The sequence below is a fragment of the Ruditapes philippinarum genome, unplaced genomic scaffold (assembly GCF_026571515.1).
Source record: "Ruditapes philippinarum isolate M1 unplaced genomic scaffold, ASM2657151v2 ctg763_1_1_1_1, whole genome shotgun sequence".
NCBI lineage: Eukaryota > Metazoa > Mollusca > Bivalvia > Venerida > Veneridae > Ruditapes > Ruditapes philippinarum.
Genome location: NW_026853799.1, coordinates 46,493 through 70,195, shown reverse-complemented (window position 1 = coordinate 70,195; position 23,703 = coordinate 46,493). Strand labels below are relative to the sequence as shown.

Here is a 23,703-nt window from a genome sequence, read left to right as displayed (position 1 = left end):
TATATAAAAAATAAAATAATTGTGAAAAGTTCTTAGACTAGTAAATTGTTAATCCTATTAGACTAGTAAATTGTTAATCCTATTTTTTTTTTAAACAGTTTTAATTTTATTGATATTAAAACAATAAAATTCATATCTTCATAATTGAATACCCAATTGATCTTGAAATCATAGGGTATTGAGTTTTGGAATACCCAATTATATGGAGCCAATACCCAATTCCAAAGGAAATGATGGAGTAATACCCAATTCACTTTTAAAGCTTATCTGTTGCTCTGTATTGTAATCAAACTTGGTGTATAGCAAGCTTATATGAAAACCTGGGTTGTTATTGCATTTGGACCCCCCGGGGTCAAGGTCAAGGTCACCATTACTGAAAATAGAAAAAATGGTTTGTGGACAATATAACTAGAGTTAAGAATGAGATATTGTTATCAAACTTGCAAGCAAGCTTATATGAAGACCCGGGTTGGTATTGCATTTGAACCCCTTGGGAACAAGGTCACCGTTACAAAAAATAGAAAAATGGCTTCCGGACAATAACTTGAGTTAGGAATGAGATATTGTAATCGAATTTGGTGTATAGGAAGCTTATATGAAGACCTGATTTTTTATTGCATTTGGACCCTCTAGGGTCAAGGTCACTGTTACAGTGTTACTTAAAATAGAAAAATGGTTTCCAGACAATAACTAGAGTTAGGAATGAGATATTGTAATCAAACTTTGTGAAAAGCAGGCTTATTTGGAGACCACAGTTGTGATCACAATTAATTGAAATATGTACTTGTACACAGTTGATAGTTTGTGTTCAAATTTTTCTTCAGATTACTTATTTTTCAAAAGTCAAAGTTGCTGGTGGGGGTATTAATCACCTTCAGTGATAGGTCTAGTTTGTGTTTACTTAATACTAATTATCATTTGTAATGTGTTCATACCTGATCAGAATGATAATGATGGTTTTAGTCTGGCAACTTTCAGAGACACTGATAACCTTTTAAAAAAACTTGTGTTTTTTATTTTGATTTTCATTTACTTACATTTACTTTAACATCTTGATGGTTTCATGAAAACTTATTAATATATTTTCATACTTTTTAATTGGGTTAGCACTTGATAGCAATAAAAAGTTTTCCAAAATCATGAATCATATATAATTTTGGCTTTTGTTGATTTTGTTCATTTTTTTACTAAAATTTTGGAAAATAAATTTAATGGTAGACTCAATGCATAAAATATAATATTCAAAGTGTTTCTTGTATAACATTAATACAACTTCAAAGTTATGTCAGATCTGTCAAGGATGTATATGTTCAGCTATTAAATTTGCCTGGGATTTATGATGCATCTATATCAAAGGGAATGCATAGTGCCGGCTTGCTGTGCAGTAAATCTAGACATTATATAAAATACCTCAATAGATTAAAGACATATTATATATGTAACAAATATGTAAACTTATAGGCCACACTATTAGCACCTAAGGAACATTTAAATAAAAATGAGTTATTCAAGGTATTTTCTTCAAAAGACTTACCTCTTTCAAATATATGTTTAGTGTTGCTATATAAAAAGGTGAACCATAACAATCTATAGTGCATAATTGCCACAAGAACTTGATGCTTACGTAATAGTACCTTTTGATTGTAATGAAATGAATATTTTTGTTGTTATATCTGTAGACTTTATGTTGTTGTTGGTAATTACAAGTCAAATCTCAGTAGACAGACTTTTTTGACACAGGTCCACATGTAAAAGCTATAACTGACAGTAACTTATTGTTAAAATGATAATAATTATAACAGTATAAATACATCTGGTATGGAATATCTTTTGATTGTTTGCTGTTGTTACTTTTTACAGTAGTTATTGCCCCTTCAAAAACTTTATTACATTGCATTATTTAAAGGAGGAAATAAAGTGTTTAATTAACCCTAGAAAACAGCAATGTTGGATATGATTTTCAGCCCTTGTTTATAATAATTATAAAAATAATAATAATAAAAGAATGGTTATATCATAATAATAATTAATAATTTATAAGTGAAATTCTTAGTATCATGTTTTGTTTAGTGGATTTAAATCAAATTAAAGTCATAGCCTTTAGTTGCATCAGGATAACTTAAGTAGAAAATATAAAAAAAAAAGTCAAAGTAAAACTGTTTCAATGCTCTGATCAAATATTTTCCCAGTCATTCAGGATGAAAAATATGATATAAAGAGGATATTTGTTTAGTGCAGTGTAGTGAACACCAAAAGTTCATATTTCACTCGTGGCTGCGCCACTCGTGAAATATATCTTTTGGTGCTCACTCAGTGAAATATATTCCGATCTTACATTAAACTTAACAAATTTCTTTTTATTATATGCATAGAAACGTTTAAAAAGACATTTTAACCTAGTACTAAATAAAAAGGGCGCCAAATAATAATACAACGTGACGTCATTTACGACGTCACATCATTAAGTTGGTCTCCAGTACTGTGAACGCTTGTATTTCACTGAAACAACGTACCGGGCTCAAATATTCAAAACAGTGAAATTATCAGTTTTTATTTTACTGATATATTTCTATAAACCACCGAAAAGCATGTAATAAATATGTGTATCGTCTCTTTAATTTTAAGACATGACATTTTTTTTCTTTTTTAGTTGACATTTTTTTTTTAGAGATGACATTATCAGCAGGGTTTTCATAAAGGAGTCATTGTAACCAATTCAATGAGAGAAATTAATGTGAATACCCTCATTGCTTCTTTGTTAAAAGACCTCAGGCTGCCAGGGAGGTGATAGGTTTTTGTCACTGGGAAATTATTAGTCAGAAAATTGAGAAGATTTTCAATTTTTATTTTGCTTGGAAGCTCAAAGTAGAAAAGGTATTAAAGATAATGAATTAACTTTTAGCTGTGAGTAATTTTAAAGTAAATTGAAATTTCAGTCTAGGGTTAAAGTCGATTGCCTCCAGATTTAAAAAAAATATTTAAATTTGGAAAGTTTACTGTGTAATATCATTAAAGTGAAAATAGAATGAAAATTCACAGAACTTGTTTTTGAAATAAATGTACTCCTTTGAAGTAAATGCTGAATTAAAACTACTACGAAAGTTTGTCAACGATATGTGTTAAATTGTCTTTAAGAAAATTTTATTTTTAGCCTTTCAGCTTCCAAGTTAAAAGTTATTGTGCATCTGAAATAAAGTACAGTTTAACTTTGTTTGCTGGAATTGGGATCATTTGAATACCCCTCAAACCCTTTGACTTGTGATCATGGTTTACACTCTTTGCTAATTAGTCAGTTCTTATTTTGAAAATTTCCCCAGATATGATGAATGGTTTAGTCCAGATTGAAAGATGGACAAGTCCATTTGAGGTAAATAGTGTGGTAAGGGTTAAAAGCTAAATTTTTTATCAATTTGTGTCACCCTTCCTATTTCTTTAATTCATCAGAATCTAGGATTAATATAAATTTACTTCCTCATTTGTGATCAGAAACAGAAATTAGATTATCCCAGCAATGAACAAAAAAGCTATATTTGGTAAATTTAAACTAATTGACAAAGTAATACCAAGTTATTGGATAGTATTGGGAGTCTGGTAAGAGATTTTCTCCAGTCCCTGTTGTGCAACAATTGAAACAAAAGTAATATAAATAAAAAACCTATTTTGAGCAAATAAGATGAATGAATACAATGCTTTTACAAATGATGAGTTTTTCACCACGACTTTTCGAAGAATGGTTGGGCTATCCTACTTATCTGGTTGTGGGTGTTGCCGACTTGGCATAGGGGTAACACTTTGTAAAGTTTTGTATTTAACATCATATCTTATCATTCTTGTAAATAAACACATATTTAAGAGGATAATAAGAGGTCACTTTCCAAGGCCCATATCTCTAGCATAGATTTTACCTGAATTATGGCCCCTTTTGAAGTTGATAAATTCTTGGTTAAAGTTTTGCATGCAAGATCAATTTTCAAAACTACTGTTAAGGTATTCACTTGAAACTTAATACAAGTCTTTGGGATCATGATAGAGGCATATAATTTCAACATGGATTTTGACAGAATTATGGCCCTTTTTCAACTTGGAAAAATTTTGGCTAAAGTTTTGCATGGAATATCAATCTTTAAAACTACTTAAGGTATTTGGAAATAAATTTCTCTATGCTGTTGTAACACCTGGAATACAACTTGACTTAAAATATCCATGATTTCTTTTATAAGCCCTGTGAAAGTTAATATACTTCTTTGATTTAGAGATAAATGGTCTATATAAATAGTTATAGCTTAAGTTATAGCTAAAATAAAATTTAATACATAACAAAATTGTCATAAATTTCTGCTTCATTGATTACCTCCCTTTATGTTGTAAGTATGGAATGATTTGTTGCAGTGCTATAAAATTGTATAAAGAGATACTTGCATAGTATATAAAATAATTTGGTAATTGGTATGTTGATTTTATATAAATGTCTATGATTTATGTTGTCGTCTTCAAAGATATTTCTTCTATAAAAATAGAGTTTGGGTAATGAATCACAAATTCTTAACTGTGTGCTTCCAATAAACTGAAATTTCTGAATATTTTCTTTTCATGTACCAAGTGCTACCATGTTATTAGCAACATAAAACCAAATGTCTGAACCCAGATATGTGGGCTTGGTATGTTAGACACTGTAAATGTTGGACCATTTCCATTGGAAACTTGTAAAGTTCAATATATTATCTTGTGCAAGTGTCCTTCCTTAATGCCCCATTTTCATTACATTCAAATATCCACCCTACACTTTAATAAACAATAGATGCCAGTTATTGCAGACCATTCTGATTTGACATGGTTTATGCCCCTTATTACATACAATTTTGTTTAGTGTGTCTGGGACAGCCCATTATGATTAAATTTTTATGTTTTACAGCGTAACATAGCAAGTAATTTTCTTAACAAATTTAGAGCAATGGATAGTAATTTGGCACAATAAAGTTCTGTAACAAGGCTACTTGTGACAAATTCATAACTACAAATCAAAATAATGTTGTGAAAAACAGACATGTTTAGAAAAATGGTCATATTCAGGAAAAACAGTCACAATAACAAACTCAAAAAGCATATGACAGGAAATTTAAATTAATTAGATGGTGACATGCAGAATAAAGATTTTAGTGCTCAGTTGCATTTTGTAACTATGCTCTGTTACATTATTTTAACCCTTTAACTATGCTAAATATCTTAAAAGGACTTCTGTATCATTTCATCTGGACAAAACTGTTCATTGATTTATGTGATTTTTTTTTTTTGCTATTTGTATGATGTTATCCGTAAATTAGGTAATAATGGCAATAGTCAAATATTGCTATCCCACATACCCCTTACCAGCCTGCACATTTCAACAGTCCAACCGGAAGACCGCTGTTAGTTGCACATTTTCAGCATTGTGGCATTGAAATCCTTTGGTTGAATTTTTACCATGCTGGAAACAAAATGTCATGCCAGTAAAGAGCAAGGTCAGTCTGCACATCCATGCAATATGACCAGTCTCTATATTACAGTTGGTAGCTAAATTTTAAAAGATTATGATAATATAATCCCTGGAATAATTTTGGATGGACATCTCCAAATTCGAAGCAAAAAGCAGAATGATCTGTAACAAAAACAGCAGGATATAGATTTTCAAAAAAATTCAAAAAATCTCAGTTAAGTAAACTCTTTAATTCCGCACCCTAGACATGTGTGTGCCTTTATAGCATTATCAGAAAGTTTAACATTAAGGTACCATCATTGCCTCTGTTTTCCCTGGGAACATATTAATCAGAAAATAGATTTAATGTTTGATTATTTGTATCATGTCTTAAGGCAAGGAAAGAGTTCACAGTTTTCTTGTCTCAGACAAAATTATGTGTCCGTAAATTAAGAACATATGTTTAACTCTAGAGAATGCTTTTGGCCCAAGGACGGTAAATGTTCTTTTAAACCTGATTCATAATACAGCTGTTCCTAGATTTGCTAACATTTTTGGTATGAATGGAGCATGTTGTCGATGAAAGGAAAGACAATTTCATTAAAGTCATAAAATGTTTAGGTATTTCCATTGGAAATTCACAATACAGCTGTTTTTAGATTTGCTAACATTTTTGGTATGAATGAAACATTGTGTCAGTGAAAGGAGAGACGCTTCCATTAAAGTGATAAAATGTATAGGTATTTCCATTGGAAATTCATAATACAGCTATTCCTAGATTTGCTAACATTTTTGGTATGAAAAGAGCCTTGTGTCAGTAAATGAAAGGAAAGTCACTTCCATTAAAGTGATAAAATGTATAGGTATTTCCATTTGAAATTTCATAATACAGCTGTTCCTAGATTTGCTAATATTTTTGGTATGAATAGTGTATAGTGTCAATGAAAGGGAAAGACAATTCCAGAGTGATAAAATGTATAGGTATTTCCATTGAAAATTCATATTAATACAGCTGTTCCTAGAATTGCTAACATTTTTTGGAATGAATGCAGCATGGTGTCAATGGAAGGAAGTGATAAAATACATGAATATAGGTATTTCCATTGGAAAAGATAGTGTTTGAAAAAAATTGACAGTATTTCAACTGTGGTTACTCAGAAACACGCATCTCCACCATTAGAATGTTAAGCAATTACAATCAAGCCTAATAATTACACATTATTCCCATTGTACATACACATACTTGGAAAAATCAGATAAAATATGTACTTAATTACCATAATGATCTTTTTTTGGTTTTTGTTTAAATGTGAATATGAATTGTTGGACTCTGATTAACAGAGAGGCAGATTAGTTTTCTCTGTTCATGAGATAGAATAGTTTAAGTATGATTACTGTACAATAGAAATAAAAGTATCAATGAATGAAGGTGCTTTATTAAAATTTTATACAAAAGTATCTTTTTTACTTTGAAGTATAGCATTATGATACTATATGTTTGGACATACTCAGAAAATTATGTTTAGTTCTCCATACTGCATTCGTCTTGTCATTAGCTTGTTTATTTATTTTCTTTACTCTTCTCTGTGCACTGAGAGAAGGCTGACAAAAGAGAGAGTTTTTGTTGCATTAAATGTAAAAAATAGTGTAAATATTTTAACAGGAATCTCATTCTCTTTGAACTCACCTGTTAAATGTAATGTCTGAAAATAATTTGCTGTTTTTTCAGTTGCATGTTATACATCAGTTGTATTTACCAACATGAAAGGACTGGAATGATAATCTGGGTTGATTTTGCACCCTGTTTTAATGTATCAATATTTTGATAATAAAGATTTTCCATTTCCGGGGTATTTAAGCTAAAACTATTGCAGGTGCTGAAACTGGCTTATCTCCCGGAATATCCAACATTATATCTTTACCTACGGTTATTTATGATTCTTATTTTCTTTGTATCTTAGTAATAAAAATGTTTTGGTCCCTTTTAATAATTGTTGAAAAAAAAGAACAGAAAATAAGTTTTCCAACCTTTTCATACTCAATTACTGGTATAAGTTATAACAGAAATAACATCTTGAAATTGATAGCATTGTATGGAAAAAAGAGGAAACATTTTGTTTTTCTGTTAATATCTGTTATACTATTTTGCTCCATTAAAATAATGAATGGGTAGTAGGTTGACAGCTTTGGTAAGAGCTACCTCCAGGAGCCAAAAAAACAACAACAACAAAACAGCAGGCCAAAAGTCTTTTGAAAAAATTGAACTGTTTTGACTTGTTTATAGGTTAATCTGTTCATACTTATGTTAAAAAACCAAAAAGTCATGTATAAGGTAGATATTCAACTTTATAAAATTTCTCAATTTTCTCAAAATGTCAAATAATATTTCCAAATTTATGCCAGAGGTCTTTTTCCCCCAAAAAATAGCAGGAAAAAAGCGTTACAAAAGGGATAAATTTTAATTGCTTAAACAAAGTTTGTTTACTAAAAGAAGGCTTATATTTCAGAGATACAGCTTTATTGCCTATAGATCAAATATATCAAGGGAGGTTATATATAAAAATATATAGAAAGAGTTGTCTTATCTTTGATGTTTGACTATTTTAGGGGCATGGTTTGATTGCCAACATGAAAGTTGTGGGAAAGGAGGACGTCAGTACAGACATGTCTATTGTAGCGAGGCAGGGGAGTTCAACTATAATACCTATGATGAAGACTTGTGTTCACACTCATCAAAACCAAAGGTAACACAAACATATACTTTCAGTTTAATTACAATGTTCTCTATATAATCTCTTAATGAAAGGTTTATGTTAGCTGTTTCCGAATGAAGCTGATTAAAAAAACCTTTAGCTAAGGTACAACTCCAGTTTTCTCACTAACCAGATAGAAAAATCCTTAAATGATACTAAAAATAGCGGTGTTGGAAAATCTTATCTCACATGGGCTTATCTCACACTCAACGTGCAGCAGTTCTAAATAATACGCGATTCACTCCTATTTTAACAAAAATTAAACGTCAAAAGGTCAAAATGTATTAAAAATTTGTAAGCTAATCTATTAAATTGTCTACGGAATCAAAATAGATTGATATTAACTTTCACACTGCAATGAGTCCTACTCTACCTAGATCCGCCCTTTCCAATAACGATCTGTTACTAAAAATAGCACACTTTAAAATATCGAAACGTTCTTCGTAAAATCGGATATTATGACACTTTGCCTGAAAAACATTCATGTTTTTTGTTATGATAACGATGCTTTTTGATGACGAATATCATTTTGATATATTTTAATTGAATATTCGGCCAAAATAACCGAAAAAGTAGAAAAACCTTTGCAAACGGTAAACGCTTTTTTGTCAACCATTGAAGTATGGACTGAATTCCTTATAAACACTTATAGTTTGGTACTTTCCGTTTTTAATATCGATGTGTTTCATCATGATAACCTTGCTTTTTCATGAGGGGTCTCATATGAATTTATTTTCATTAAATTTTTCACACATAAACTTGGTCAGAACATTTTTTTGCGGACGTACATAATGCTTTTAAATCATAGAAAGTCAGGCGCCTAAGCCCCGCCCCCTTTTCAAAACTAGGTACGTTGTAATGGGCGTAGCAAGTAGATTCACTGATATTTGTGTGTTCAGATGAGTGAGAAAAATAATCAACCATTGGGTTAGATAGAGGATAGGGAAATCCCAACCCTCGGGCAATCGGTTCCATCGGGAACTCGCCAAGGCTCGTTCCCGATGGAACCGATCACCCTCGGGTTGAGATTTCCCTATCCTCTATCTAACCCAATGATAGATTCTATTATCTCCCTTACTGAATTTTGAAAGTTACAAAGGAGATTTTAATGTACCTTTTCATTGACTTACTTTCTGAATCTTTTCCTTGACAAAAATCTGTACATTTTATTATTGTACTTTGATAATTTTACAAAAAAGTATATTTTAATTTCCACTTAAAGACAATTATTTCATAAGTTTTCTTCGTACCATATATTTCATTTTTAGTCTGTTTCAAAGAAAACGTTTAGTGTGCTGTTGTGGTCATGTTAAAATTTTAATGTAGACAATTATTTAAAAATATATGATATTTTAAAAAGTTGCTATACATGACAAGGGGAAGTTGTTAGACAAGGTGCATAATTCTGAAAGCTATATACTCAGAGTTATGCCCCTTTTTAACTTGCAATTCAGAGTTATGCCCCTTTTTAACATGCAATTATAAGACAAACGTTAACACCACATGTGTTGCCCTTGTTGCCATTTGGCATTACTCCGATATTATCCTTTGTAATATCTGACAATTGTTTGACCTTGAACTATAATTTATTTTAACAATTACCATGGTCAATCATGTCTGGCTTTGACTTTCTGTGCAATTGTGAGTAAGTTTTAAAAAAAGCTAAAATTAAGTTGGCAATAGTATAGTTTGATCAGCCTTACAATGGACCATTGGTTTGCAGAGAACTGGCCTGTATATATACTATTTACTTCTTAAATATTTTGATTTTGAAGTTTTTAAATTTCCAGTTCAAGCACAGCAATTTCAGTATACAAAGTAATAAGTTTGTTGGGTAAAAATAAAAATGAAAGTTTTGTTGTTTCAGGATTGGCAGGAATGTTTCAAGGTGTGTGACCACCATCAGAGCGCCCTCAAATGGGTGGCAGACCAATGGTCAGAGTGCACGCTCCGTCCTGAACACCGTACATGTTCCATTAAACACGGCATCCGTTACAGAAATGTTACATGCATGTGGAGTAAAAATGGTGATCCAGCACATGATGACATTTGTTTGCAATTTGAACCGAAACCGGACACGGAACAGAAGTGTGATTTAAGATGTCAGCAAAATTGTGTTGTTTCTATGTTTTCCTCATGGAATTTAAATAACTGTGATAAATGCTTAATTGTAAATAAAACTCGGACGCGAGAGCTGATTATTCCCCCTGCAAATGGCGGTCATTCATGTCCGTCGTTCTCTGAGATGATTCCCTGTGATAATTGTGTGGATGTATTTACGTATAATATTGGAGCTTGGGGCGATTGTATTCCTTTCAATGCAACGTCTAATATCAGAGGTCAAGTTCACCCTCAAATAGGATTTCAAAAGAGAAATATTCAGTGTATAAATAATTACGGAACCTTAGTCTTATATAAGTAAGTATCCCTATCTCTGGGCTTACCTAAATAGCATTGATTGTCTTGAGAATTGTGTGAAATATGCTTTGCAGGAATCAAATATACATGAGCATGTTTAATAATCATGGACTCAAATTATTTTTAAGTCAAAAGGGTTCGAGGCTTATCAAAAATGTTTTAAATGATTAATTTAAGCAAAGAATTATTGGTCATGTGCCCATTTATATCTAAAATATGCACGAAAGATATCTGTAGACATATCTGTATTGCTTTTAACCAAGAAATAAATCACAAAACAAGCTTATTTATTCAAAAGAAATCAAAAATTTTTATCATCAGAAGAAGTTTCTAATCACATAGTCTCGCATTTAGATTTGATTCCACTCAATGAACTTTAGTGCAGAAAGGCCTTACTGTCAATCATTTATTAAATTAACTTGTGCAATTTTCACATACTCTTACAATTTCATTGCCTTGCATGTTCCATTCCATTTCATTTTGATTGTACTATTTTATATCAGGAAAAAATACTACCATCTCATTTACATGAATATTGTAATGTTAATGTAATAAATTCCCTTAGGTACAATTAACAGTTTCCATCAGATATCTAATATTTATTCTAGCATGGAATTCCCAGTAAAATATTGTAAATATTGGATTAAATGTTAGGTTACAGGCAATAGTTATCAATTCTGAGATATAATCAATTAATAGTAATCATCTCTGATAAGAATTATATAATAAAATATATATTATAAATGAGAAAAAAATATAATAAGTCTTCTGTATAATGTTATGAATGAGGGCATGAAAGGTCTGGGAAAATGGGACACAGACTTTTTATTATATACAAGCTCATTTCATAACTTATGTAGGTTTTTTTTTGTTTTGTTTTTTTAAATTTATATTTGCTTTACAGCAAATATTGCATACATCAAAGGCTGTTTTTGTAAAAAATGATAAATATAATTTTTTTTATGTTTCAGTCAAAAAATTATCACCTTTATTAGATAGATATGCATGCATGCTGACATACATTACACAGTCAATATCAGTATGATTTTTGTCTTAAAAGCCATTTTCAGGAATTGTATGAGCAATTAACATAATAAGATATTCTACAGAATGGATGATTCACTTACTTACTTAATTCAGACATTTTCATCTGTAAGGTATTGTATGTCATTTACAAATTAACCAAGTCCGACCCCTTTTCAGGTATAAGATATTTTAGCCAATGCATGACATTTAATCAATTATAAGCATTTCAGGTATTGTATTACAATAAGTCATTACCAAACCTTACAAACCTTTCAGACATTAAATGTGTAACATTAAGTAGATTTCAAACTTTTCAGGCATTGTATAACATTAAGTCAATTAACCTTTTAGACATTTTTTAGACATTACCTCAATTATAGATCTTCCAGGTATTGTATGATATTAACTATATTTTCTTTGGGGGGAATTCACTACAAAACATTTATTTTATGACCCCATATCATACAACTTTAACTCAGTTGTATACCTTTTCAGACATTAAATCAGCTTTAAAGACTTGTACAGAAATAGTATGTCATTGATTTAATCACATACATTTTGGACATTTAATGAGAGGATTTCAATAACTTATTCAGGCTAATACATTCTCAATCATTTTCATATTCCATTTATAGACTGTATTATATTGCATTCATTTCAGGCATTGCGTGGAACATTTACGCTCAAGCGTTTCACAACTAGTTGGCAGCCAAACTTGTATCATTCCACAGGATTGCATGGTGTCGGAGTGGTCTCAATGGTCGCCACACAACGACAGCTGTATTCAAGAGGATGGCTCCCGAAGCCAGGGGTATATGGTTCGATCTCGCAGTATTCTACAAATTCCACTAGGTGCTGGCAAGCCCTGTCCTCAACTCATTCATTACTTTTCATTAAAGTCAAATGTGGAGAAGCCATGTGCAAGGTGAGTTTGAAATTAATAGAAATGTGTAGTTTAGTAGAAAAAAATGCATCTTTCATTTAATTTTTTAACTTTTTTTTTTTTTGACTTGCCGTGCATCACCATCCATTGTTTTAACTTGTCACCCTATATTCAGATAAAAATAATTCAGGAAAAGACTATAAAGTGGATGAGCATAATAATATGTTCACATATTGTTTACAAACCAAGAGGCTGTTACAAAGGCCTTTGCATCTGTAATAACATTTATGTCCGCACAGGATTTTCACATAAATAATTATTCAAATACAATGGTGTTTTTTTTCCTTCAAAATGTTGAAGTATGAAATTATTTAACTGCAAAAGCTTTTGTCAAAATGTTCAGATGATTAGGCATCCAATTGCAACGGCTTTAATTTGTCAAAATGTCAAGATAGTCAATTTGAAATTGCTTTAATTTGTCATAATATCAAGATATTTAATTCCAATGGCTTTAATTTGCCAAGATATTCATTTGCAATGCCTGTAATTTGTCAAACTGGCAAGATTTTCAATTGCAATGGCTTTAATTTGTCAAGACATTCAATTGTAATGACTTTAATTTGTCAAGATTTTCAATAACTAGCTTTTTCAAAACTGTTAAAATGTTAAAGCATTCTTTTGCTATGGCTTTTGCCAAAAAGTTGAGCTATCAGTGCATTCAATCACAATGGCTTTTGTCAAAATGTTAAGATATCAAGGCACTCAACTGCAATGGCTTTTGTCAAAATGTTAAGATATCAAGGTCCTAAACTGTTATGGCTTTTGTCAAAATGTTAAGATATCAAGGCACTCAACTGCAATGGCTTTTGTCAAAATGTTAAGATATCAAGGCACTCGACTGCAATGGCTTTTGTCAAAATGTCAAGATATCAAGGCACTCAACTGCAATGGCTTTTGTCAAAATGTTAAGATATCAAGGCACTCAACTGCAATGGCTTTTGTCAAAATGTTAAGATATCAAGGCACTTAACTGCAATGGCTTTTGTCAAAATGCTAAAATACCAAGGCACTTAACTGCAATGGCTTTTGTCAAAATGTAAAGATATCAAGGCACTCAACTGCAATGGCTTTGTCAAAATTTTGAGATATCAAGGTCCTAAATTGTAATGGCTTTTGTCAAAATGTTAAGACATCAAGGCACTCAACTGCAATGGCTTTTGTCAAAATGTTAAGATATCAAGGCACTCAACTGCAATGGCTTTGTCAAAATTTTGAGATATCAAGGTCCTAAATTGTAATGGCTTTTGTCAAAATGTTAAGACATCAAGGCACTTCACTGCAATGGCTTTTGTCAAAATGCTAAGATATCAAGGCCTCAACTGCATTGGCTTTTGTCAAAATGTTAAGATATCAAGGCACTTAACTGCAATGGCTTTTGTCAAAATGTTAAGATATCAAGGCACTCAACTGCAATGGCTTTTGTCAAAATGTTAATATATCAAGGCACTCAACTGCAATGGCTTTAATCGAAATTTTAGATATCGGTGTATTTAACTGCATTGGCTTTTGTCAAAATCTGCAGATATGAAAGCATTTGAATGCAAATTTATAAGTTATGATTATCATTTAAAATTAAAATCATTACTATCATTTGGCTTGACACTTTACACTTTTTTTACATTTCTGTAAGGATTAGATCATCACATTTATTTTTTGTGTGTGTATGTATACTTATATACATGTATTTGTTAATATAGCTCAACACTTGAAATTGTAATGTAAATGAATTTTCATATACATGAAGAAGAGATAATATCAGACATTATTCTAACCATTTGTCATTTTTTTTAAAAATTATTATAAAACTATGATGTAACTGTTAAAATGATAAATATCATAAATACACATGTACAGATTATGACACTGTGAGACAGGCATACTTTTCATACTGTGGTTAAAATCAAGGAGCATACACTGGTATGGGAGGAAGAGGAAATAAAACACTGAAAAAAAATTAATTAGTATTAATTAATTTATTAAGCTATTACACTTCTTAGGTTAAGGCCGTCATTATGAAATTACCATTTGCTAGGTATGCTTCCTACATGATAAAATTTGTCTGATTGAAAACATTTCTAGCTATTCTCTAAAAAGTGATCACAGGGTCTTTTCTAGCTATTTTGGGGTAAATGACCAAGGTTTAAATTGGGGGAAAATGTAAAACTATCATTTTGAGAAATATGAGAATTTTCAAAAAAAAGTTGAAAACTTTAATTCTTATACATGGCATTTGAGTTTTATTAGTCACTTAACCAGTCAATACTGAAGCAGTTCAAAACAGTTTAATTTTTATGTTATAGGTTAAAGGCACATTATGCCTTAGAAACAAATAAATTTTCGTTCTTTCGAAAGGGCAACCATCAATTAAGGTAGCAAAATGTAAACAAAGTAGTCTTTTGACTGTCAAATAAAATACTTAATCACTATGACTGGACTAATTTCCAGAAGCAACAGAAGCAAAAGATGGTTCTTAAGTGATTGGCCAACAAGTAACTTTTTAAAAATTATGACAGGACACCAAATATGAAAAGCTTTTGTGACTTAAAAATAAAGCATTTCTGGGGCATAATGGGCCTTTAAATGGTGTTTTAAGTTACATAATTATGTAGGTATGGGATTGCAGTTTCATATGACAAAAGTTTTATTTGTCATGCATAAATACATACATTTTTCAGAGATGAGGATGTAGTGATACTTCTATCAGGAAGTTGTGTTAGGTCAGTACAGAACAGTTAGTTCTTGTAACTGCCTTGGGAATGAGCTTAGTTCTATTATATCTTAGTTCAAGTAATTAGTTCAAGTTATTAATTGCCATGCACTTGTTATGATTATTAAGCATAGAATGCTTAGTCTGCACAAAATGATTTGAGCCGCGTCATGACAAAACCAACATAGTGCGTTTGCGACCAGCATGGATCCAGACCAGCCTTCGCATCCGCGCAGTCTGATCAGGATCCATGCTGTTCGCTATCAGTTTCTCTACTTGTAAGAGGGTTTGTAAGGGAACAGCATGGATCCTGATCAGACTGCGCGGATGCGCAGGCTGGTCTGGATCCATGCTGGTCGCAAACGCATTATGTTGGTTTTGAAATGACGCAGCTCATTTTGTGTTTTATATACCACGACTTTTTAGCTGTTAACATTTTTTCATGAATTAAAACAAAAGTTTTATTATAATCAATTTATCCAAAGCTTTGTTTGGAAATGTGAACATGTTTAATTAAAACCAGTTTTTCCTGTTCAATTTTATTAATTTTTGCTCTGTTTTTTTTTTATCCTTTGAAATTACATTGTTATTAAAAATCATTTTGATTGTCTTTATACACCATATTTACTTGATGATTAGATTATTCTAATATTTGCACTCTCTTTAGCTTTATGATCCAGAATTTGAAAGAAAAAAAGTAAAGCTGTACAGAGGAATCATTCTTGTATTGCCTCTGGAAGTATTGCATAGGAGATTTTGGTAAATAGTAATAAAAAAATCCAAACATAACAAATTCATGGCTTTAATTTTTTTTAAATACTCTCTTTTTCTCTTTTTTAAGTGAAAACTGTTCTGTGCTGACCATTTGTTTGCATTTTTTAGGTCAAAAATGTTTTTGTTTACATTTTGAATATTAGGGATATCCTAACTTAGCTGAAACACTGAAAAGAAAGAAAACTGTCTTATTTGAAGGTTGACCAGCCAATAATGAATATTTGTAGAATATCTTGTAGGGTGTTGGTGCCCTCGGGTACCGCCATAATTAATATAACGATGAAAATAACTTCCTGTCACTTATATTACTGGTTTTGACTGCTGCATTTTTACTTAAAATTGCACACTTTTCAGCGAAGTTTAATGCTATGATCAAAGACAATAACATTTAGGTAATTCGGGGATTACTATAAAACGTACATAAATTTTAGGAAGCAGAAAATAAGAACTGATAAATTTACTACAAAACATGACATTTTTTTTCCACAGTTCATTAGTATGCCTGCCTCACTATATATAAATCTCATAATCTGTACATTTAAGTTTGCTATGCTACTAACATGACCAAAAAACAACAACAAAAAAACACCCTTATAAATGTGAAGAACCAAAAACTGAATGTGCATTTTGTGTGACCTGTTTTCAGTGAGGTTGAGGTTGTTAGCTCCGCCCCTTTAAAGTTTGACAAGTATGTATTCTACTGCTTGAATGTAGGGTGAATGTTATAGTGACATTGTGTTTTGTGATTGTTTACATTATGTATATATACTGAATTAGATAAAAATAACAAAAAACAAAACAAGAAAAAAAAACACAAAAACAACTTAACGCAAAATGGCATAAAAACATGACAAGCAGTTCAAAATGTATTTTTTTGAATATTTTTTGTGATTGTTTACATTATGTATATATACTAAATACTTAATTAGATTTAAAAACAACAACAACAGGAAAAACTTAATGCAAAAATAAATTTAAGAGCATGACATTAATTAAGCGGTTTAAATTGATTGTTTTTGAATATTTTTAATATATTTGGAATTTCTATTTTGAAAGAAACATAAGGCAAGAGTTTGGAGATCACTTTATTGGCTAATCCTGGTACAGTATATTTGAAAATGACCATTTAGGAACTGGTTTCTTTATTGAAATCTAAGTTTCAAAACTTTGTCATAGAAGTTGTTAGAATTGTATGAAAAATATGAATTTAATTTTGTTAAAATTAGTAGATCCATGCAAAGAAATAAAGATTTCTTTGTAAAAATTCTTAGGACTGCATGATATAAAACATTTTTGGAATCATAAATTCTTTCTTGGCTAAGGTGAGCAGGACAAAGGATTCTGATTACTACAATATAATATTGCTTTACTTTAAACTATATAATTTATTTATATTATTTATATTTTTACTTCTCTTTTATCATTACATGTATCTATATAATATTTTGAAATGGATATTAATTTCTTTAAACTATAGCAAGGAAGAGACAATTAGTGATGCATTTTATTTGAATTATTAATGTCTTAAGTTAAATTTTTTGTAAAGGGTAGACATTTTATTCTATACAATGTAAAAGGAAAGAAAATATTTGGGCAACTGGTCATTGTTACAAAAAATAGAAACAATGACTTATTCAAATACTTATAAACTCTGAGCTTTCTCTACCCGTGTGACAAGTGCATTGTTATTTGCACTGTATGCTATTTAAAGTCAAATTCTTTTTTGAAATTTCCCCCAAATTAATAGATGGTTTTGCCTAGATTGAAATGTAGACAAGTTCATTATAGATATTTTGCATGGTAAGAGATAACTGAAAATAGTTATGTGCTAATATGGAAAAAATATTTTACATTTTAAAATGATGATTTACAGATCACGATTGCATTACATCTCAATAAACTTGTATTTTAATTATTTTTTTTATTCCTTCATTAAAATGATTGTAAATTTATTTTATTTTAGTTTTGAAAGGTAAGGAGCTTATTTTTGCAAATATTGATAATAGTCACTTGTGTATTCAAAGCTTTTTCTAAGAATTTAGCATGCTAAAAATAAAACTTATTATTATCCAATTACCACCATTATCTTTACCAATCAATTAAAATTAATGCTTTAATACTGACAATAATTTTGGTTTTATTGTCTCAGTTTTTGCTTTACTACCAAAATCATATTTTATATGCTTCTCAATAGGGATATAATATAATATTAGTTTACTAAATGAAATAATGTCTTATTAGAAATCCCATTCTGTGGCATCAGTCAAAGGGTAAAATCCAAGCTAATGCCATGGCACTATGAGTTACACATATCTTGTGAAAGTTTGGTGCCATAACTAAACAATGGCATTGTCCCAGCAGTGTACGGACAGACAAATTGTAAAAACAATTTCCAATTTCAATATTTTACCCTTTATCCCCTACACTGCCATCTATTGACTGGTGCTTAATAAAACATAAAATGAAGTTGAATTACATATCTTTGTTGTTGAAGGAGTCAAGTGTTCATGGTCAGGGGATGAATTAAATAACCATTCTAACATACTTTATATAAATAATATATCTTACTTCTAACATTAGAATGATGTCTTCATACTAAATGTCCTCATTTAAAATTTTACTAGTGAAATACATATTTTTCTGATGAAAACATGTGTTTTAACTTTAATTTAAAAAGATACAAAAGGTAAGAATTTTATTTTTGGCAAATATATAATGTAACTTTTGTTTATGTAATTTTCTTACAGAATTTAGCATGCTGAAAATAAAGCAATTATTATCCAATTAGCGTCATGCCTTTTTACAAGTCATTTAAATTGACACTTATTATCTTTAAAAAGAGATTCCTTTAGCTTCCTTTATAACATTTGTGAACTTTTATCAATTTAATTGTTTCTAAAGTTAACTGTTTTTTAAGAAAAGAGTGCCAAATTGTAAAACATTGATGAATTGGCTTTGATACATAAGTCATGCTTTATTGTAACAATTCTTTTGAAGCGTGAATTTTATTGGCAGTTAAACTTTAGAGTGAAGCCAATCTTTCTAATTTTTAATTAAAACATGTTTTCTTAATTTAATAAAGCCCTAGATGCTTAATATTTTAACTTCTTAACATTTTAAATGCTGTTAAAACTAGAACAATTTTTATTCTGCACAAAAGAGCACATTGTTGTTTTTTTTAAGAATTAGCACAATGTACTTTTTACAATTTTAAGATATTTTTAGCTAGTTGCAAAAATAAATGATTTTTTAAGTGGTCAAAAAATAATGGTATCTTTTATCATTATTATTATTATTATTTTTTACTTTTAATACATACTAATTAATCCTTAGCCTTCATCTACCCATGCTTCCAGTACAGACCAAGATCAGCCGTCACATCAATTTCATCTGATCATGGTCTGCACTGTTTGCTTTTCTGCTGTCAGTACTTAATTGTGAAAAATTTTCCCTAAAATGATTAAGGTTTTGTCCGAATTGAACGATTTTTTTAAAGTCCATTTAAGATATAAATTAGCTTGGTAAGGGTTTAATGTGCGTACTAATCAATATTATAATAATATTTTATGATATGCATTGCATTACACACACTGTTAACAAATTTGCATCCATAGATAAAATTAACACAAATTTAATTGATTTTTGCATACAAGTAAGTCACTTGAGATGATGTATAGTTTAATTACCTTGAGGTGTAAGATATATGAGTTTTCAGTATTGTATTCTAATAACGCGTCAGAAAGACTGAAAATGTAGCATGCATATTGGATGTAATATATTTTGAAACCAGACTATTACTTTTGTGTTGTCTGTTTTGATTATAGTAATACTAATAAAAAAAACAACATAATTATGTAGAATGAAAATTAAATGATATAAGCATGTATATGTATGACCTGTATATAAAATTTTAAAGTATTTTGGTATTTGTTAATTATAGTTATTATAATAATTATTCTTCGTTTTAGTATATTGTCAAGTCCAGTTTTCATATAATTTTTGAGCTTTTACATGTAGCAGTTTGATGTAAAAGTCTGTCTTTTTGTTCCTTTTGCTGTTGGTTCAGATGGAGACAAGTCTGAAAACATGTTTGTTATTTGATGTACTCTGCCATACCTATTATATCTTTTCTGTGTCTGTGTAGGCTGAAAGATTATTGTCTGAAACGTAATATTTGCTTGTTGATATACCTATTGTTACAGTCGTCTGTAAGTTGGTACACTCGAATGATGTCTTTCCAAATCATATCTGTCACCTGCTATCTTACTTATGTGTTTATTACCTCATTTGTTTTGCCCGTCAAGAATAATAACATGCCTTTCTTTGGCTGTATTGCATTAATATATATTATTCTCATTTCTCTACCAGTAAGTACTAATGTAGGTCAATCCAGATGCATTTTTGTTTGAAAAGCTCTTCGTGCGTCCTTCAAAAAATGGCGTCAAACTTTTCAAACAACATCTCCTCCTAAACTACATGGCCAATTGCAACCAAACTTTACAGAAATGATCCTTAGGTGGACCCCTTTCAAAGTTGTTCAAAAATTTAAATTCCATTAAAAACTCTGGTTGCCATGGCAACCAATAAGAAAAACTTAAAGAATCTTCTTCTAAAAAACCGTAAGAGCTTAGATATTTGGCATGAAACATCTTCTAATGAGTGCCTACCAAGTTTGTTCAAATCAAAGCCCTAGGGTCAAAATTGGCCCCGCCCCAGGGGGTCATTGATTTTCCCTATATATGCATATAGTAAAAACTTAAAAAATCTTCTTTTAAAGAACTCAAAGAGCTAGAGCTAAGATATTTGGCATGAAACATGTTCTAATGGGTGTCTACCAAGTTTGTTCAAATAAAAGCCCTGGGGTCAAAATTGGCTCCGCCCCGGGGGTCATTGATTTTCCTTATATGTGTATAGCAAAAACTTAAAAAATCTTCTTTATAAAAACCCAAATAGCTGGAGTTTAGCTATTAAGCATGAAACATCTTCTAGTGAGTGTCTACAAAGTTTGTTCAAATCAAAGCCCTAGGGTCAAAATTGGCCCCGCCCCGGGGGTCATTGATTTTCCTTATATGACTGTGTATAGCAAAAACTTAAAAATCTTCTTTGAAAAAACCCAGATAGCTAGTGTTTAGATATAAAGCATGAAACATCTTCTAGTGAGTGTCTACCAAGTTTGTTCAAATAAAAGCCCTGGGGTCAAAATTGGCCCCGCCCCCGGGGGTCATTGATTTTCCCTATGTGCATATAGTAAAAACTTAAAAAATCTTCTTTTAAAGAACTCAAAGAGCTAGAGCTAAGATATTTAGCATAAAACATGTTCTCATGGGTGTCTACCAAGTTTGTTCAAATAAAAGCCCTGGGGTCAAAATTGACCCCGCCCCGGGGGTCATTGATTTTCCCTATGTGCATATAGTAAAAACTTAAAAAATCTTCTTTTAAAGAACTCAAAGAGCTAGAGCTAAGATATTTAGCATGAAACATGTTCTCATGGGTGTCTACCAAGTTTGTTCAAATAAAAGCCCTGGGGTCAAAATTGGCCCCGCCCCGGGGGTCATTCATTAGCTTGACTTTTTTTTTTAGATATATACATATTATATATATACATATATATTTAATATTTATATATATATATATATAAATATATATATATATATAAATATATATTTATATATATAAATGTATATATATATATATAGATATATATATATAGATATATATATACATATTATGTGTGTGTGTATATATATATATATATATATGTATATATATACATATACATACATATATATATATATACATATACATACATATATATATATATATATATATATATATATATATATATATACATATACATACATACATATATATATATATATATATATATATATATATATATATATATATATATATATATATATATATATACATGCATACATATACAACCAAGTTTGTTCAAATAAAAGCCCTGGGGTTTAAACTGGCCCCGCTCCAGGGGCCTATATACAGGTGAGCGACTTTGGGCCATCATGGCCCTCTTGTTTATGGATCCTCTTAGTACGTTTGTGTGTCTGTTAGTATTAAAGCTTTACTTAGGCTCGCAAAAGTTGCATTAATAACATATAATCAGCTTGATGGTATAAAGTTGCTATGCTGTGTTAATATAGAACATGATTGCCTTCTGCCTATTCTGTTTGTTAAGTTTTGTAAAGTTTGTGCCCATTGGTCAGATTTGAAGCATGTGCTTTGAAGCAACCAATCAGGAAATGCATAGCTATATAAGTTTATAGAAATGGTGGTTGAAGATCATTTTCAATCTCAATCATGGACAGCTCATTTGCATCTTTTGCTTTAACAATTGAAATGAATCAGTAGTTGGTATTTTATTTAGCTTAATCTTAGAATCGAATATATAAAGAAAATTTCAGATAACTTTGTGAGGGCTGGTCTTCTTGTATAAGAATAGAAGTACGAAAAAAAAGTGTATAAACTATTAGTAGTTAAAACAATATATCTGCACACTATAGACTTAAGTTTTTATAAGGATATGATTCTACATTGTTCATTGTTAATATCTACAATAAATTTTCACTAAAGTGATAACTTTCGAATTATATGATTTTATAATTCTTCTGTTCAGACACTTACACATGTAATGTATGTAAATGTAGCTGAAAACCTTTGTTCACACATTGATGTTTTACATTTAATAACAATTTTGTACAGACCTATCATTATAACTTAAAAGATACCAAAAAAGAGAGAAAATTTTAGCTACTTTTAGCCCAGGCATCAGGGTCACACTTTAGTTAAGCATGTATCTCCAAAACTTGGGAAATGAGTTGAAACTTCACACACTTTATCGAGAGCATTTTTTGAGCTCACTGCTTAAGACCCATTACTCTTAACATGGATTTTCACAGAATTATGGCCCTTTTTCAACTTAGAAAATTCTTCATTTCCAAGGCTCTCGTTATACTATCAAGCATTGAGAATAGTCAAGCACGCTTTCCTGCCAACCACTCATGTCAGTGTAATAAAGTAATAGAATGAAAAATGATTTGCCAAAAAGATTTGATATTGTTGCACAAAGAAAAGATTATTGATTGCATACATTGTAGCATGTGTCATTGAAACTGATTGCAAAAAACTGTCAAACATGATTTAGAACATGTTTCTGAACTGCATGATTTATGCACACAAAAAAAGACAAATTTTTTTCTTATGAGACTGTGAAACTGTTTCATTTTTCTTTTTCATTGTTTTAGAACATACTGGAAAATGTCAAGTTGGAGTGACTGTGAGATTCCACCTGGAAGTTATGGATGTACAACTGGCCTACAGACAAGAAAAGCCTTCTGTGTACAGAACAGTGGTAAGCAGCTCTCAAAAGTTAGAGCTGTCCCTCCTTTTAATGACAAATGTCAGGTTTTAGTTATCTTTTCAAAATTCTAAATTGACTGACAGCATTGTTGTCCCCTAAAACAGCATTGTTGCTCCCTCAATATTCTTAATTTGCTGACAGCATTGTTGCCCTCTCAAAATTCTAAATTGGCTGTCAGCATTGTTGCCCCCCTCAAAATTCAAAATTGACTGACAGCATTGTCCCCCTCCCCCTCAAAATTCTAAA

At 30.6% G+C, this 23,703-nt stretch overlaps 1 protein-coding gene across 1 annotated transcript in view; it reads left to right on the top strand.

The window, feature by feature from the left end:
- The window catches only part of LOC132737928 (thrombospondin type-1 domain-containing protein 7A-like), a gene marked incomplete at its 3' end in the record, with an annotated part of 121,112 nt that overhangs the window by 66,735 nt on the left and 30,674 nt on the right, over positions 1-23,703 (top strand). The window contains exons 3-6 of the mRNA XM_060725309.1: positions 8,060-8,196; positions 10,073-10,623; positions 12,311-12,574; positions 23,342-23,448. Of these exons, the coding sequence (XP_060581292.1) occupies positions 8,060-8,196; positions 10,073-10,623; positions 12,311-12,574; positions 23,342-23,448 (1,059 nt within the window). The remainder of the gene's footprint in view (positions 1-8,059; positions 8,197-10,072; positions 10,624-12,310; positions 12,575-23,341; positions 23,449-23,703) is intronic.